We start from the raw sequence: 14,677 nt of genomic DNA on the forward strand, positions 1-14,677 counted from the left end.
GATGGTTCATTCACCAGTCCACACATATCTGCCACTGGATACATAGCCCAAAATCTGTTTCTTTTAGAATATGTGTGCCATCACCTGACTAACAGAAAGACACACCTCAGAATATAACCTAACTAGACTGTGCCACCATGGACTATGAAAATGTGCTTGCTCAAATGTAGAAGGCTAGAAGGTCACTAATATCACCAACCATGAAGAACAGAGCACTATGTGCTTCAGGTTATTCGTATTCTAAATTCTATCACTGCCAGCTATCATCAGCCAACTGTCCATGGTAGTCAGGGATGGATTACTGCATGGGCCTACCGGGCCCAAGCCCAGGGGAGACAAGGAGTCGGGGGGCCCAAGCCATTGCATGGAATCATTGCCTCAATATGGCAATATGACAGAGCAGGCTAGGCCTACACTCAAGCACACTAATAGGCATGAATTGATTGTATTGATAGTGAAGTATTATTTTTTTAGCGGACAATTTCGAGAATTTTAGGCACAATTTCTTGTTAAAGAGATCATCAGCCTAAAATTTTTTTATAATGTTGTATTGTTTATGTGGCCCACTTTTGCACACCTTGTAGGCACCAAACCCTATGCTATAATACCAGCAATGTGAGGTTTATGGACAAAACACCATATTTGACCTTTTCTGAATTTGACCTTTGATTTGGGTCCTTCAAAACCTTAAAAAAAAATGGAGACATGTTTTTTTTTACTCTTAAGAACCCCTAGAACAAAGATATAATAGTCTCCAAAAATTAACATGTGAATCCCACAGGCCCCCAAATTAGACACATAGGCCCCCCTACTAATGATGAACATCTAGAAAATGAAGCCATCTTATAGCTAGCTGGCTGGTGCTTCAAGGAGGCATTCGTCCAGAGAATTTTAAGCATTTCTTGTTTCTCCCTCATTCTCGCTTCTCATGGGACTTTGGGATTTAGACACTGCCGGGAAGTTAGTGCAGATCTTGCAAGGTTGGTTTTCTACTAGGAGACGGTAGGGGGAGCAGGGCAAGCTGCCATTCTCGCCACTAGAGGTCATTTTACCATCACAATGATTTCTAAACTGTGTTTTCAAGTTAAAAATGTTGCATAGTTCCCCTTTAAATCATTAATTATACTAAGTATTAGGCCTATTATTTCATTTATTATAAAACAGGTAGAAAAATAACTCACACACAAGAAGTTGTACATTAAAATGTAGATGATGCTTTGAGCGTACTGCCCTTTTTCAGACGCTTTTGTCCAAAGCGACTTTCAATGATACCAATAAACATAACATTAAATGCATAGTACTCATATGTAAGCACAATGAAGAAAGGAGTACTGTCTGTGACATTTTACTCAGGGTTCGAATTACCATAGGGCTCGTTAGTGCCCGGCCCCCTTAGTTCTGGCCAGGGCACTAGTGTTACCTGAATTGTGTTGAACCACGCGGTTCAGCCTTGCACACGCCCGGACTCGAACCCGCAAACAACAGAAGGCTGCGTCGGATCGGAAGTCGAGCTTGCTAGTAATGGAGCCAAAATCCCAGGCTGCTAGCTTTCATGCTAGCAGCACTTGAGGCGTCGGGGTTTTCCAATCCACGTGCACAGCTAGCCGATGCTCCACACCGACATAGCCTAGCCTACTTACCATGCAGAAATGTGTTGCAATTTCAAAACCGACCGGATTACTCGAACCTTATTGTACAGATGCATGCTTTATATCCACATATTCGGTAAGGTCTGCTGTTTATGATACGGTTTTCCATGTGTTGAGTGACGAATTTGTGAGATTCACCCATCGGATTCAGAGTAGCCTATGCCTAATGGGTGTCAGGCAGAATGCAAATATTGAATGTAATGTAAGTTCAATGTTCATTTTCTCGCGAACCATTTATCACAGCAACTTGGTGCTAATATCATTGGAAAGCTTAAATTCTGCGCATTCATGTGATTGCTGTGTGATGAGTAGGCCTACCCCACAGCGAGAAATGTAAGCTATGAACCTGAACATGATAATTTGCTGGGGCACAGCTCTGCAAAGCCAAAGTGCAGTATCTAATTCCAAACTTAGAAAAACAGCATTGTTGTTTGTCTTTCACAATGTATTTTAGCTGATACTGTAATGAAAATCCCTATATCTTCAGGAAATGTTCCAGTAGATCAATGACATTTTGATAGATTGATTGGAGGATATGGCATTTTATATTGGTGTAAAAAGGTGAATTTCACAAAAAATGCTTTGGCTTTGTAGGGGGGTACAGGGTACAGGCTGAATAAAAAAAAAGGTTCTGGTTTTAGTGACGCCATTGAGGTAGAACAAAATCCTGGACAATTTTGAAATTCCGGCCGGACGCTTTTATTTAGGTCTCAACAAGAGGACATGTCCGAGGAAAAGACGACGCCTGGTCACCCTACCAAAAAATGTCAAAAGCATGTGAAGAAACAATCATGTCAAAAGTGTCTAGATGTCCACTGCACTGAGGCCTGCTAACATTTTGTTATACCACTTTGTTCCACGTGTGGCGCTGTATTGAATACAATCAGAGTGGTGCATGTGGCTGCGTTCAAGACTACCTCAATCCACATGTCAGTAAGAGCTGCCTTACCTTGCAGATACAAGTGAATCGAAAAGGAATATCTGTCAGAAGTGGGATTCGAACCCACGCCTCCAGGGGAGACTGCGACCTGAACGCAGCGCCTTAGACCGCTCGGCCATCCTGACTGACACCTCCTATTTCACACGATTCCCATAATCCCTTGCGTGCTATGAGTATAATTTCCGGTAAGAAAATACCTTAAAATGTATAGTAACGTTACAGTGCAACGTTTAAATTAATGCGCAAGACAACATCTCAATCGTAATTCAATGCGCTAGCAAGTGAAATGGTCTGATGTGCACAGCCAAGATTATTTATTCGTATTTCGCAAACAAGCAACAAGTTCAGAGTGGGATGTGATCGGGTTTGTGAACTGTGCCACATCATCCTGTTGCCCGTCTCATCCACCCGTCTCATCCATAATGCACACAACTGCCATGCATGCAAAAAGGCTTTACGTCACGTGTCTGATTGTATACACAAACAACGTAAGACTATTTTTCACTTGGTTTGAAGCCATTCTAAATAGACTTTAACTGTGAATAAAGCGTTGTAAACAAATATCCAACAAGCCTCAATCAAAGCATATTCCTTGTTCTGTCTAATGTTAGTTGTTCTGTTAAGAAATAGCTTGCAAAAGAATTTGCCCCATATGCAGCATACCGTTTAGTCTACACTACACGATTTTACAGAAGACGTTTTGTTCACTGCAAAGCCACGATTCAACTTCATCATCTCATCTCCAAAAATCATCTATTAGCTATACTAACAGCGCATCCTGGGAACATTTGGTGAGAAATAAAGAAAAAGAAAAAAGCCTAAAGAATCGAGTGAAACATTCTCTGCCGATAAAGTTGTAAGTGTGCGTACTAGAGCCTGGCCCTAGCGAAAAGAAAGCCAAGAACAGCTTCAGGTCACCTTCTGACGCTTCTGACCAAAAGCTGAAACGGCTCTGTCTGAAACGGAAAGACAGCGCCCCCAGGAGGACACTGAAATAAACTGCAAGTTGGGACTGTTTTAACGAAAGCTTGGAGGCCTACAGTATCTGGCACAATGCATACATTGAACAAATAAACATATTAATAAGTATATTTCATTATCTAATTATTTGTTTATCTGTAAGTCCATTTGAAAGTGAATTATCTTCTCTCTCTGTAATATTGGAAGGAGCAGGTCCCACTGATTGTACATCCTCCCACAATAGCATGCCAAAGGTGTTGATAGACCAGTAACCTTCTTTCTAACTACAAGTTGACTTGGGGAAAGGACGGTGCAAAGTTAAATTGAGGTGAAACTGTGATTGGTACCAAACATAAGGATTACCAATTCAGGAAATAATTCTTAACACATACCAAACCTTGACCCTGCAACCCTGAGTATACGTTCTTTATCATGAAATATGGGATGAGGCCAAATCTATTTTGTTAATTCAATAACATCAGCAAGATCCTAAGCTAAAATATGGGTGGATCAGCTCAATGTTCCCACACCACACGATACAACTTTAGCTCATGCAGAAAATTCTTTGCTCATTTCCGATCATTCAAATTATGGTAGTGCCAATAATGTTAATCTTATGAATTGAAAATTACATGATTTACTACTGAAATAATCCTAATGAATAAAACTCACTCTATGTATATGATATAAAATAATATTTTAATGTTCACATTATTGCTGATGTCATAAGTGTCTCCATATTTAATGCTTCGCCTTCCTTAACACGGAGGATAAGGCCACTCTGTCTGAAAGTCTCACACATACAACATGCTAAATCATCAGTGCTCTGACCTCTGACATCATGTAAACAATGAACATACAAGACAAACATTTCAAACAGTCCTATAGGACATAAAATAATGATAATATTTCATAAAACATCTTCCAAACACATATCTGCCTTGGACAGGCTTGAAACTGAGATACATGCAACTGTTTACCTATGATTGCCATGGTAAACCAAACTTTTAGTTTTTTTCCTCTCATTCCTGTTGGTCCTTCTCATCACATTTACAGCATGTATAACTGTGTTTCAGTCAGGACAGCCCTCCCCTTGTCATTTTGATATCCCTAGTCCTGTTTTAGTGTACTCGTAAACCACATAACTAATACTGACGGCAGGAATGACTTTCATGAAATTGGGTAGGATGCCACGGTAGAGACCAAAAAAACCTTCTTTGGCCACAACGTTCTTCACAAGTGTGCGCATCGATGTCTGTTCACCTGCATCCAGAGTTGCTGAGGGGAAAACAGGTAAGAGAGAGGATTAAAAAGTGAACATTAAAATTACTACAAAATATCAACCTAAATCTGTTTCTGCTATTTTCCCACAATCATTAAAGGAAAAATATCTAGTCACTTTAAGAAATATGAAACTGCTTTACGTGATTCACTTTTAATTATGCAAAATTATCCACATAATGATTTGAGAGGGGTCGCATGATTATCATTCCACTAACCTTGTGCCTGCATCCGTGTCCGCACTAAGGCAAGTGGATAGCTAGCAAGCTGCCCGCATGTGCTTGAGATAGTCCCACAACCTAGCAGTACCAAGATGCCAGGATTGGCTGTGTCTTTGGCATATCGTGATAACCACATATTCTTCAAGCTCTAAAACAGATAGAACAGGATACTATCTATCCCATGTCTGTACTCAACAACATTTCAGGTCTTATATATATAAAATATATAAATAAAATAAAATATAAACATAATATGTTACATTTTGCTCCGATTTTTCATGAGTCAAAGTAAAAGATCTGAAACTTTTTGTATGCATACAAAAGGTCTATTAGGCAAAATACTGGATTGGTTAGGATTCAAGAATATTTGGTTAGAATGTAATTGAACTTCACATTGGAATGAGCTTACTAAAGTTTAATATGGACAACATACTTAATTCATTTCTAGCCTAGAACACTGCAGTATTTCTTAGTTGCAACCAAATGGCACTAATGAAAACATGATAAACTAGTGCCCCATAACAGTGACGCTCATACAGTACCTCATAAACAGCAAGGTCAATCCCAGCGTAGGGAATGATTCCTATAAGGTTTGGAGTGTAGCCTTTGTAAAAAGCCTTAATGCCTTCCTTCTGTAAGATCTTCTTGGCACAGTCAAACATTCCTGAGTATTGGCCTGTCTTTCGCAAAGTCAGCCTGGTCTTCATTACCTTGACATACAAAAAAAAGAATTCTTCCATTCATGCATTCAAAATAAGTGAGCTTTCAATATAAACAATATTGCAAATGTCATGGGCATATAGAATATTTATCGCAAATTTAGTCTGTGCTTATGCCATAGTCTACACGGTTTTGAGCTTTTATACTTGGATGGGTCTGCGTAGCTCTGCAATTCACCACTATAATGCTAGTAGGAAAAATACAATAGCTCAACCCTAGGTATTACTTTATTTTAAAGTCCATTTTGATGGCCTTTATGTTAAACTGACCTGTAAATAATGTTTTCTGTGTCAAATTAGACAAAATCCAGGAAAATTATTGTCTCAGATTTTGCTCAAAGTTTAAAATACCATTTCTTGGAGGCCATGTTTGGGCATTAATATATTGAAAAGTATTATTCCTAGCCTGCCTAAACTTAGTATGGTGGAAGACAGACATGTTCTCGGTATGATTGGATCATTAAAAGTTTATACTGCATGCTCATTAGTTTTAATATAAGGCCCTAGTTATGGGTAAAAAGTGCAAAACTGGTCATATTAAGGGTCTTGTAACTAATTATTTGTATCCATATGGCATCAATCATTATTTTGTCTGCAAATACAATACTTTATCAATACTGAGCCAATATTTGAGGTCTCTGCAACAAATTAACATGAAGATAATAAGGATAAAACAAGGTGAGATTGCATTTTTTGGAAATTATAGGACTAAAAAGGGTATGTGGTGTACCAAGTAGGACCACGGAAATCAATGAAGGAATAGCTCAGTTTATAGTAATTTTATGTATAAAGTGCCAATGATGTACCATGTTTCATTCATGCATAAATACACTTACTTGGTTACATTGTATACCTATGGGTTTTCATGGCCCTGAGACAAAACAATGATTTTGACTCAATTTATTTATCTATGGTACAACACTGCCACTTTGTACACTAAATACCCATACACTGAGCTACTTTCACATGGATTTTCGACTTCTCGATTTTCTACTAGTAGCTACCCCACATGCCATTTTAATTCTATGAAAATGACCGAAAAACACAACCTTCCCTTGTTTAATCCTTAAATTCTTCAAGCCCATTATATGTGAAGTGCTCAAATATTGGTACAACATTAATGAAATATAGTATGTAGAGGGAAAAATAATGATTGATACCAAATGCGTACAAAAACAAGTTTATACTACCCTTAAAGGAGAATTCCGGTGTGATATTGACCTAAAGGGCCCTATCATGACATTCTAAAGTGCATCGTCACTCGTTAAAAGTCTATTCAAATTTAGTAGGATGTCCAGTTCACATTGGGAGGGGTTTCGTTCTCAAAAGTTGAGCGCATGGCGTAACAAGGTGTTCCTAGGTCTTTTAATCAGTCATATGGGTGTGTTTGGGGCGTAACATCATTTTAAACCAATGAGAATGAAATCTGTCATTCCCTTTAACGGCGCAACGCGCGATATGTCAAATAAATGCATCGGTATTTTGGCATTCAACGGCGCATTTGAAGGAGGCTGCTTGCAAGACCGTATGGAATAGTCATTCTTAAACCATGCTTTACTAAAACCTAGCATAGCCTTCACGCATTTGCACTAGTCTATTATTTGAACTCATTGGCAAAGTGAAACTAACTTCACCAAGGAGTCAGTCAACGACAAGACAGTTATATGCAGTTACTTTCACTATTGACTGACAATGGGTTACCATCGAAAACATAGGCTGGAAAAAGCAACACTTACCCTAATGTTGCTCAAATGACTGAATAAAACAACATTTATCCTGCAGAGGAGTTGCTTATATCTCGTGACAGTGCGTCTTCAGCTGTGCTCCATACGTGTCTCTCGCCTCTCCCCTAATCACTTTTAACCGTCATTACCAATTTGCAAATGATGGTGAATAACTACTCATCATGAGATGTACAGTATTTCGTAATATCTTTATTCTAATTATGTTTCCCATTGTAATCGTGCAATTTAATGCTTTGCATGGACGTGCGCTGGTGTGCGTTCATGAATGATAGAAGGATGGTGTGTGCATCTGCCAATATGACTGTTGACATGCGCTCTTAAAATAGCATATGAACAACTCGCCATTGACTTCTGACCAGGTTTAGGTGGTGTATGATAGCGATTTTTAGACAATGCGCGAGTCCCCTCCCTAGGTTGTTAATTGCCACACCCCTGGGCGCAATGCTTAAAAAATAAACGTGCAAAATACCGAATTCAACTTTCCGCAGGTGAATAACGAGTATTACGCCATGCGCTGGTGACTCAAAATACAGCCCAAAGTGTGTTGAAACATGATACTGAGTGTGAACGTATGTCTCATAGCCCATCTCGGCTTGTCCCCTGCACTCCAAAATCTGGCGCTAGTTAGCGGATGCTACCAACAGCTTTTTCAATGGTGGTGCTTCAGCATCGGGCTAGCCATGCAAATAAATCACTGTTTTACACCATTTACGAGGCTCAATGTATCTCCACACTTCATTGGTAGACTTCCGAGGGCCCTGACATTTAAAAAGAGACATTGAGAACTTTGAAAAAGCACTGGTAGTTTACTTACAAGACGATTTATGCAGACAGTATCTTTTGCGTTTGCAGCCATCTTGAATTTAGTCACGATAAGTCGAGCGACGAGTAAGAATGAACAGGTAACTAGTAACTTTATATGCAATTATCACATGTGAATGAAATTATATTATATTTTTGTGTGCGTTAGAAAATAAAAAAGGCCTATATCTGGCGAAGGCAGGGGTATCAAACTCAAATGAGCTGGGGGCCACTTCTGCCAATGTCATCTGATTGGAGAGCCACGTCAGTGTTAAAGAATAAAAAAAGAACGGCTATTTCCTAAAATGCAATGTTTTTTCAAATACTGTATTTTCAAACACAAAACTACAAACAGAAAGTGCATGGCTTTTTATCTATTTTTAAACACCTGTGCTAGCAACCTTAGCTTATAAATAAAATAATGATAAAATACATATTAATACAAATTATAAAAACAAACAAAAAAGCATAAAAACAGGTAGGCCTATGTGTGTGTTTCACACCAAATAAAAATATTTTCCTCTCATAACTTTTTTAAACCTGGCAAACTAGGCGTCAGGGTTAAGAAAGCAATACCATTGGATTTTTATATCAAAATTTCAAAAGCCCATGGCTTGAAAGTGGTCAGAGATAAAGTCCTACTGTAAATGCAAAAATCTTTGAGTATAAACAAAAGTTTATGAAGGAGGTAAATTTACCCATCTAATTTGCCACTGGATGGCAAGCACCTCAAATTATGCACCTTTCAGTAAATACTGGATGAACATATTTGAGCAGGTTTACTTTCTTTTTTGTCATATTACCCACATAACAAATTAACAGGAAAACACCTATGATGTATACCAACAACAGTAAACTATTACTAGCCTATAACCACAAGGCCTACAATAAAGTATCCTGGTCAAATCAGTTCCTATCGCGGGTGACTTTGTAGTTCTTCAGCGCCCTATATTCTACTACCCCTGCTGTCTGTACCACATCCATTACTACGGACACTATCATCACGATTACCACTTCAACCTCCAAGCTATGTTGGGCAGAGGGTCGAAATAGGCATGGCATGCTTAGTGGACACCGTTGTATACACACAAAGACGCACCTCCATTCACAGACGCACCGTGACTATCACTGTCAATAGACGATCGATCATAATCTCCAAAAGGATATTCTCCTTCAGAATCAGAATAGGTGAATAACATAGCCTACCCAAGACTTCATCACACGTGAATGTTTTTCAACATCTGGTGTAGGCCTATTTCTGCTTCAATTTGTGCAAAACTATGGCCTGCATCGCTTCTGCGTCATTACAAATGCACGTCTTCATGTTTCTCGCGTGTAATACAAGTATTTCCTGAAAACTTTGTGCAGTGATTTTGGGTTTGAATCAAGCTCTGGATGTCTAGCAAATAGTGGAGAGTACAAATGAGATTTGTCACCGTACTTGGATCTATCGTCTATTTTAATCAGTACCGTTGTTTGTCGCAGTTAAAAATACCCTCAAGGGCCGGATTACATTATTATTTTGACATAGGTCGCGGGCCGGAATTGGGCCGGACGCGGGCCGGGAGTTTGAGACCCCTGTGCTAAGGCATACATCCTGCAATCTCTGTAATATAGCTAAACCTTTAAAACTAAAGCTTTCTGCCTGCTACGCCACACATAACAACTTCAGCAGTATTTTGCAGATGGGAACCTGAAAGAAACACAGAGACACAACCAGAATTCCTCTCTATTGTCAGTGGCCCCATCAGCTCACCTCCAAGGGATAGATAGCAGACTGCGCTGTAGCTCCAGCCAGGGAACCGGCTATGAACCTCTGATGAGTCTCAACTTTCCCACCATCCGACGACAACAGCTTTTTATACTGCAGGAAAAGACTTTGCGATTAGTGTGCTGTGACAGTGTTGAACATGGTCAGAGCCATACACGTCTACCCACAGCAAAACATCAAGATACAGAGATGAGCAAGACATGTCACTATAGGACACGCCTGTGTATTGCATTGGGATTCCGTTGACCGAAATGAGAACTACATTACCTGTAAGATACCATTCACACACACACACACACACACACACACACACACATAGAAACATGATTCATGATTGTAATGGTAATGTTGTCACTTCCTCTGGATACTATCAATCTGTATTAGTATTCCAGGAAACAACTGTGCCAGGAATCTGACAGTGATTTAACTGTGATTAACTAAAGAAATCATTACAACAACAATGATTAAACCACCCCGAATGTGGACTGGACACACCCCTAAACGTATTTAAGCTTTTCGCTAGTGACAATGCGTTTTAGATCGCCAAGATAGGGCCCATAATCATAAAATGCAAAACTTTGGCCTATTTTGCATTAACCATTGGCATAGATCAAGGGGAATATTCAACTCTGAATGTTGTCAAACAATTACAAGATATACTAGTAAAGTGTGATAAGTGGGGGTTCACTCCCCATATCTGACCAAATCTCACCTGTTCATATGCCATGAACTTCATGGACGTCTCTGGGGCTATTTTTAAGACGTTGACTCCATTACCCCTCCAAAGGGAAGTCACTCCTCCTTCCTTAATCATTTGTTTAAAGCCGCCAACCAGGCTGATGTTGTTTGACTTTGAAGCGTGTACCTGGAACACATTCAGAGGTGTTAAACTGCATGCCCTGGTAAACACATGGAAAGCATAACGCATACGACTGGTAAAACCTGTAAGTACATAGGACTATTTGCATCCACATCACATACAAAAGCCCTCATTCAAACAAAGTGGTAAGTTATCAACCCTATCCTGACCAACAAGTGCTTCTTGAGCACAGAAGAGATGTTCTCTGATTGGACATTGAGCTAAAATATAATAACATGTTTGGCACACCTGCATGAACACCTTCATCCTGTCCAGAGGAGCAGTGCCTGTGCGTGAGATTGCCCCAGCCATTGCCCCGGCAACCAGCTGTCTCCACCAGATGCCGGTGGTCTTCTCCTCCTCTGTGAACTCATCTGGGATGGCAAGGCTGTCCCCTATATCCAGCACCTGGTGGCCAATACGAGATAGTGTTGTTGCTGATAAATAGACTGAATAGCAGTGACATACAAATATACACATCCTTAGGCACAGAATTGCCCAAATCTGTTACAAATACACTCCTGCTGTCTGAAAGAGCTTGATGGAAATAAGGATCATACCAGCTGACAACCGATTTTTTTCATTTGAAAAAAAAAGTTTAGCTCAATATATTTATGCACAAGCCAAATTACCCCTCTAGGACATAAAGCTATACGCTGCAACAGGTTTACCAGAACTATAGGTATTTATTTGGGAAAAATATATAGCGGTCTAACTAGCTCATAACACAGCATTTACATCTGTTTTGATGTAATGTTTTGATGGTGTCCTTTGAAAATCCTCAACTGTCCCTTAGGATCATCAGGATTTATTAGTTTTCAGTATTATTACACTGTAATTGATCAACTAGAAGTCTATAATAAGTACAGATAAGAAGACAGATGGATCAATGTGTCACATTTCCAAACCACCTAATTACCTTAAACAACACATTCTCTAGCCTACTGTAATGGTTCATTTTACACTGTTCTGCACTGCATGACAATGAATACAAAGCTGTGAAGTTATACTCTGAAAGAGGAAGGAACAGCACTATCAGCATCTGTGATCAAGCCACTATGTGTGAAGTCAATAGAAACACAGTTGGTAGAACCATAGGTTACTGTACTGGGACACTCACAGAGGAATGCTTCCAGTAGCGTATGATGTCTTCCAGGTTAGTGGCAGGGTTGAACAGGAAGTGCTCCCTCCATTCATTCCAGTCTACCGTCATGGTGCCGTCTATGTCAATACTGCAGGAAACAACACAGCCCTTTTCCATTTCCGTGGACTCATTATTACATAGGTATGCACTACATACTACTGCTTGCTCCAATATTCATCCCTAGTCATACTGCATGCAGGCAATGTCTTCAGGTTCATGGTTGAGAAGAAATGAACTTTGCTCAAGTACACTGGCTCATTAAGGAATTGCAGGAAATGCCACTAGAAGGGTGTGTACTGAGAGAAAATAACCTCTGGAGGATCTTGCGGGCTTCCTCTTTTGATATATCCATCCCCAACTCTCCCAGAGACTGCTGGATCTCTGAGGCATCAAGGCAACCTGAAAGACAGTTTTATTCAATTACTTGATTCCTCTACTACCCTCCATGCCTTTTATGTCTACACCCAAATCCATCGCAAAACACGTTTATGTTGATTTAGATGAGTGTGACATGAATGTTGTCCATCTGATGCAAAGTAGGAAAAAAAACAAAAGCAAAGTAGCCTATTATGTGTTTGTTCTGTATTTATTTTACCATATGTCTATCAACAGCAACATTTCAGAACATTCTGATTATACACTGATCCAGCAGAATGTAAAGGTGATGAGACATGAGGCAACTTTTTCAACAACCACTAGTTCTGTGTGTTCTGATTGAATGATCATGACAATTTGCCTCCTGTTCTCCACATAAAAAAATGTGTTGGCCAATATTAGTGGGAAAGCACCTTGTTTGTCATCACTTTAAAATGTATGTGGCCTACCATCATTGTTTTTGTCGAGGCTTTTGAATGTCAAGCGTAATTTCTTCTCATGCTCTTTGAGATATCTGGAGAATTCGGTGATGTCCAGTCCTCCATCCTTGTTTTTATCACCAGACTCAACTATTTTCTGTCAAACATAGAATTTAAACAATTTAAAGTACACATCCATTGCACCCCCCCCCCCCCCCCATGCCAGTATCCTCTGGTATAAGGCAGATGACACCTTGTAGCGTATGCTGGGACACCTAGTATGCTGGGACTACAGTCTATTTGCAACTAATTTCCATGGGACTCATGCCTGAATGTTAAACCATAGCATAATCAAATATGTGGCTACCTAGAAGATCTTAGCATAGTTAAAATAAACGAAATGTAAGCAGACAGGCAGACTAAAAACTGACCACGGGAAAAGAAAGCGTCATGTCCTAGCTAAAACGGACGACCGTTGCATCCTGGTCGGCACCCAATGGCATGCATGTCTATGCCCCTGGACCACCGGCCTACAAACAGCCGCAGCGGTTATTTATTTATTTTTTAGGAAAATACTCCAGTTAATTAAACGGACATGCGCACTGCGCAGGAAAGAGTTATGTGTTGGACTGCCACACACATATACATAATAGAGATCTCTATTATGTCTATGGCCACGCATAGGCTACTGTATTTCGCAAGGAATGTTTTCGCAAATTTCCCCCGGAGGAAGCCCTAATTGTCTTGCACTTTATGTATAGCTACACTCACAGGGAAACTGTAACGTTACCTTTGCAATAACATCAGCACCAACAGGCCATACGATTAGTTTTAGGTCTGAAATGGTGCACACATAAACAAACATATGTGTCGCCTTAAGTCCTGTACCCTCTCATGCGAATGAGCCCCTTACCTGGGCTGCCCCTTTTCGAAACGAGACGCCCATTGCAATAAGTCCAGCTCTGAGCTCTGCGACGTCCACTTTTCCATCCTTGTTGGTGTCTAGCTTTTCGAACAGTTCAGCATAAGTCTTTCGACTGGAGTCATCCCAGCAATGTCCTTCTGTCAAGAACATTGTCAGTGCGTGGTGCATTTTGAAAATGTTGCAATAGGCTTGTCGCGCAACTCAGTTTATGCACCACGAGCTACTTCCAGGAAGCGCAATGAACAGTGCAAACTGAGAAAACCAAATCTATTATCATCGGTGCCTTATCACAGGTGTAGGTAAGGATATTTTGGCTATCAGTAGAGCAAGCGTTGCCAACATCAGAGCACCATCGTAGACTTCCCGACTAGACAACTCCAAACCACGCAAAAGGGCGGGCCCTATTCAATTCAATGCAGGGAGAGTTTACAGTCCCTCTCACTCCCAGGATGCATGTTATTACACGTTTTCTACCCAGATATGACTGCATTACGGACGATTTTTCGGAATTAGGGAATCTCGTCAATTACAAAGCAACTGTCTCAGTAAGAGACAGTCGTTGAAAGCTTGAACTCTAATAGCAACACTAATCTTCAAATTTCCGAGGAAAAAAGACTGCGGACTTCCCAATTCACCAACACACAACACTGTGGCTGAATATCCAACCACTAGGTGACACAATTTCTCTACTCAATCCAGATCCGTATACTCTGACTCAATCAACTGATCGCTGTTAATCCACTCATATGACGAGCTTTGTCCTTTGTTTAGCTGTGAAATAATGTTGCCCTCATGGTTGACCCGTTCAGCCATAAAATGGGTTTACAATAGATAAGTTGATAAGTTGTATGACGCTTTTTTTCCCCAT

General features: G+C 40.1%; 1 protein-coding gene and 1 non-coding gene across 2 annotated transcripts; both read right to left on the reverse strand.

Moving 5' to 3' along the window:
* Positions 1–2,631: 2,631 nt before the first annotated feature.
* trnal-cag (transfer RNA leucine (anticodon CAG)) lies at positions 2,632–2,714 on the reverse strand. The gene has a single exon. It is a non-coding gene; the product is annotated as a tRNA-Leu (tRNA).
* A 1,515-nt stretch (positions 2,715–4,229) lies between these two features.
* On the reverse strand, positions 4,230–14,453 carry LOC143133892 (mitochondrial adenyl nucleotide antiporter SLC25A24-like). The gene is made up of 10 exons (XM_076293824.1): positions 13,798–14,453; positions 12,915–13,041; positions 12,402–12,489; positions 12,067–12,178; positions 11,196–11,354; positions 10,800–10,952; positions 10,073–10,180; positions 5,594–5,761; positions 5,049–5,199; positions 4,230–4,827 (listed from the first exon to the last, which is right to left on the reverse strand). Exons 1-10 carry the CDS (start codon positions 13,975–13,977, stop codon positions 4,646–4,648), a joined length of 1,428 nt encoding a protein of 475 aa, XP_076149939.1. The 5' UTR covers positions 13,978–14,453; the 3' UTR covers positions 4,230–4,645.
* Positions 14,454–14,677: the final 224 nt, after the last annotated feature.

Source organism: Alosa pseudoharengus, unplaced genomic scaffold, assembly GCF_046254945.1.
Source record: "Alosa pseudoharengus isolate Yale_2024_CS ecotype anadromous, Long Island Sound unplaced genomic scaffold, YU_APseudo_1.1 YU_APseudo_1.1_scf_2, whole genome shotgun sequence".
NCBI lineage: Eukaryota > Metazoa > Chordata > Actinopteri > Clupeiformes > Clupeidae > Alosa > Alosa pseudoharengus.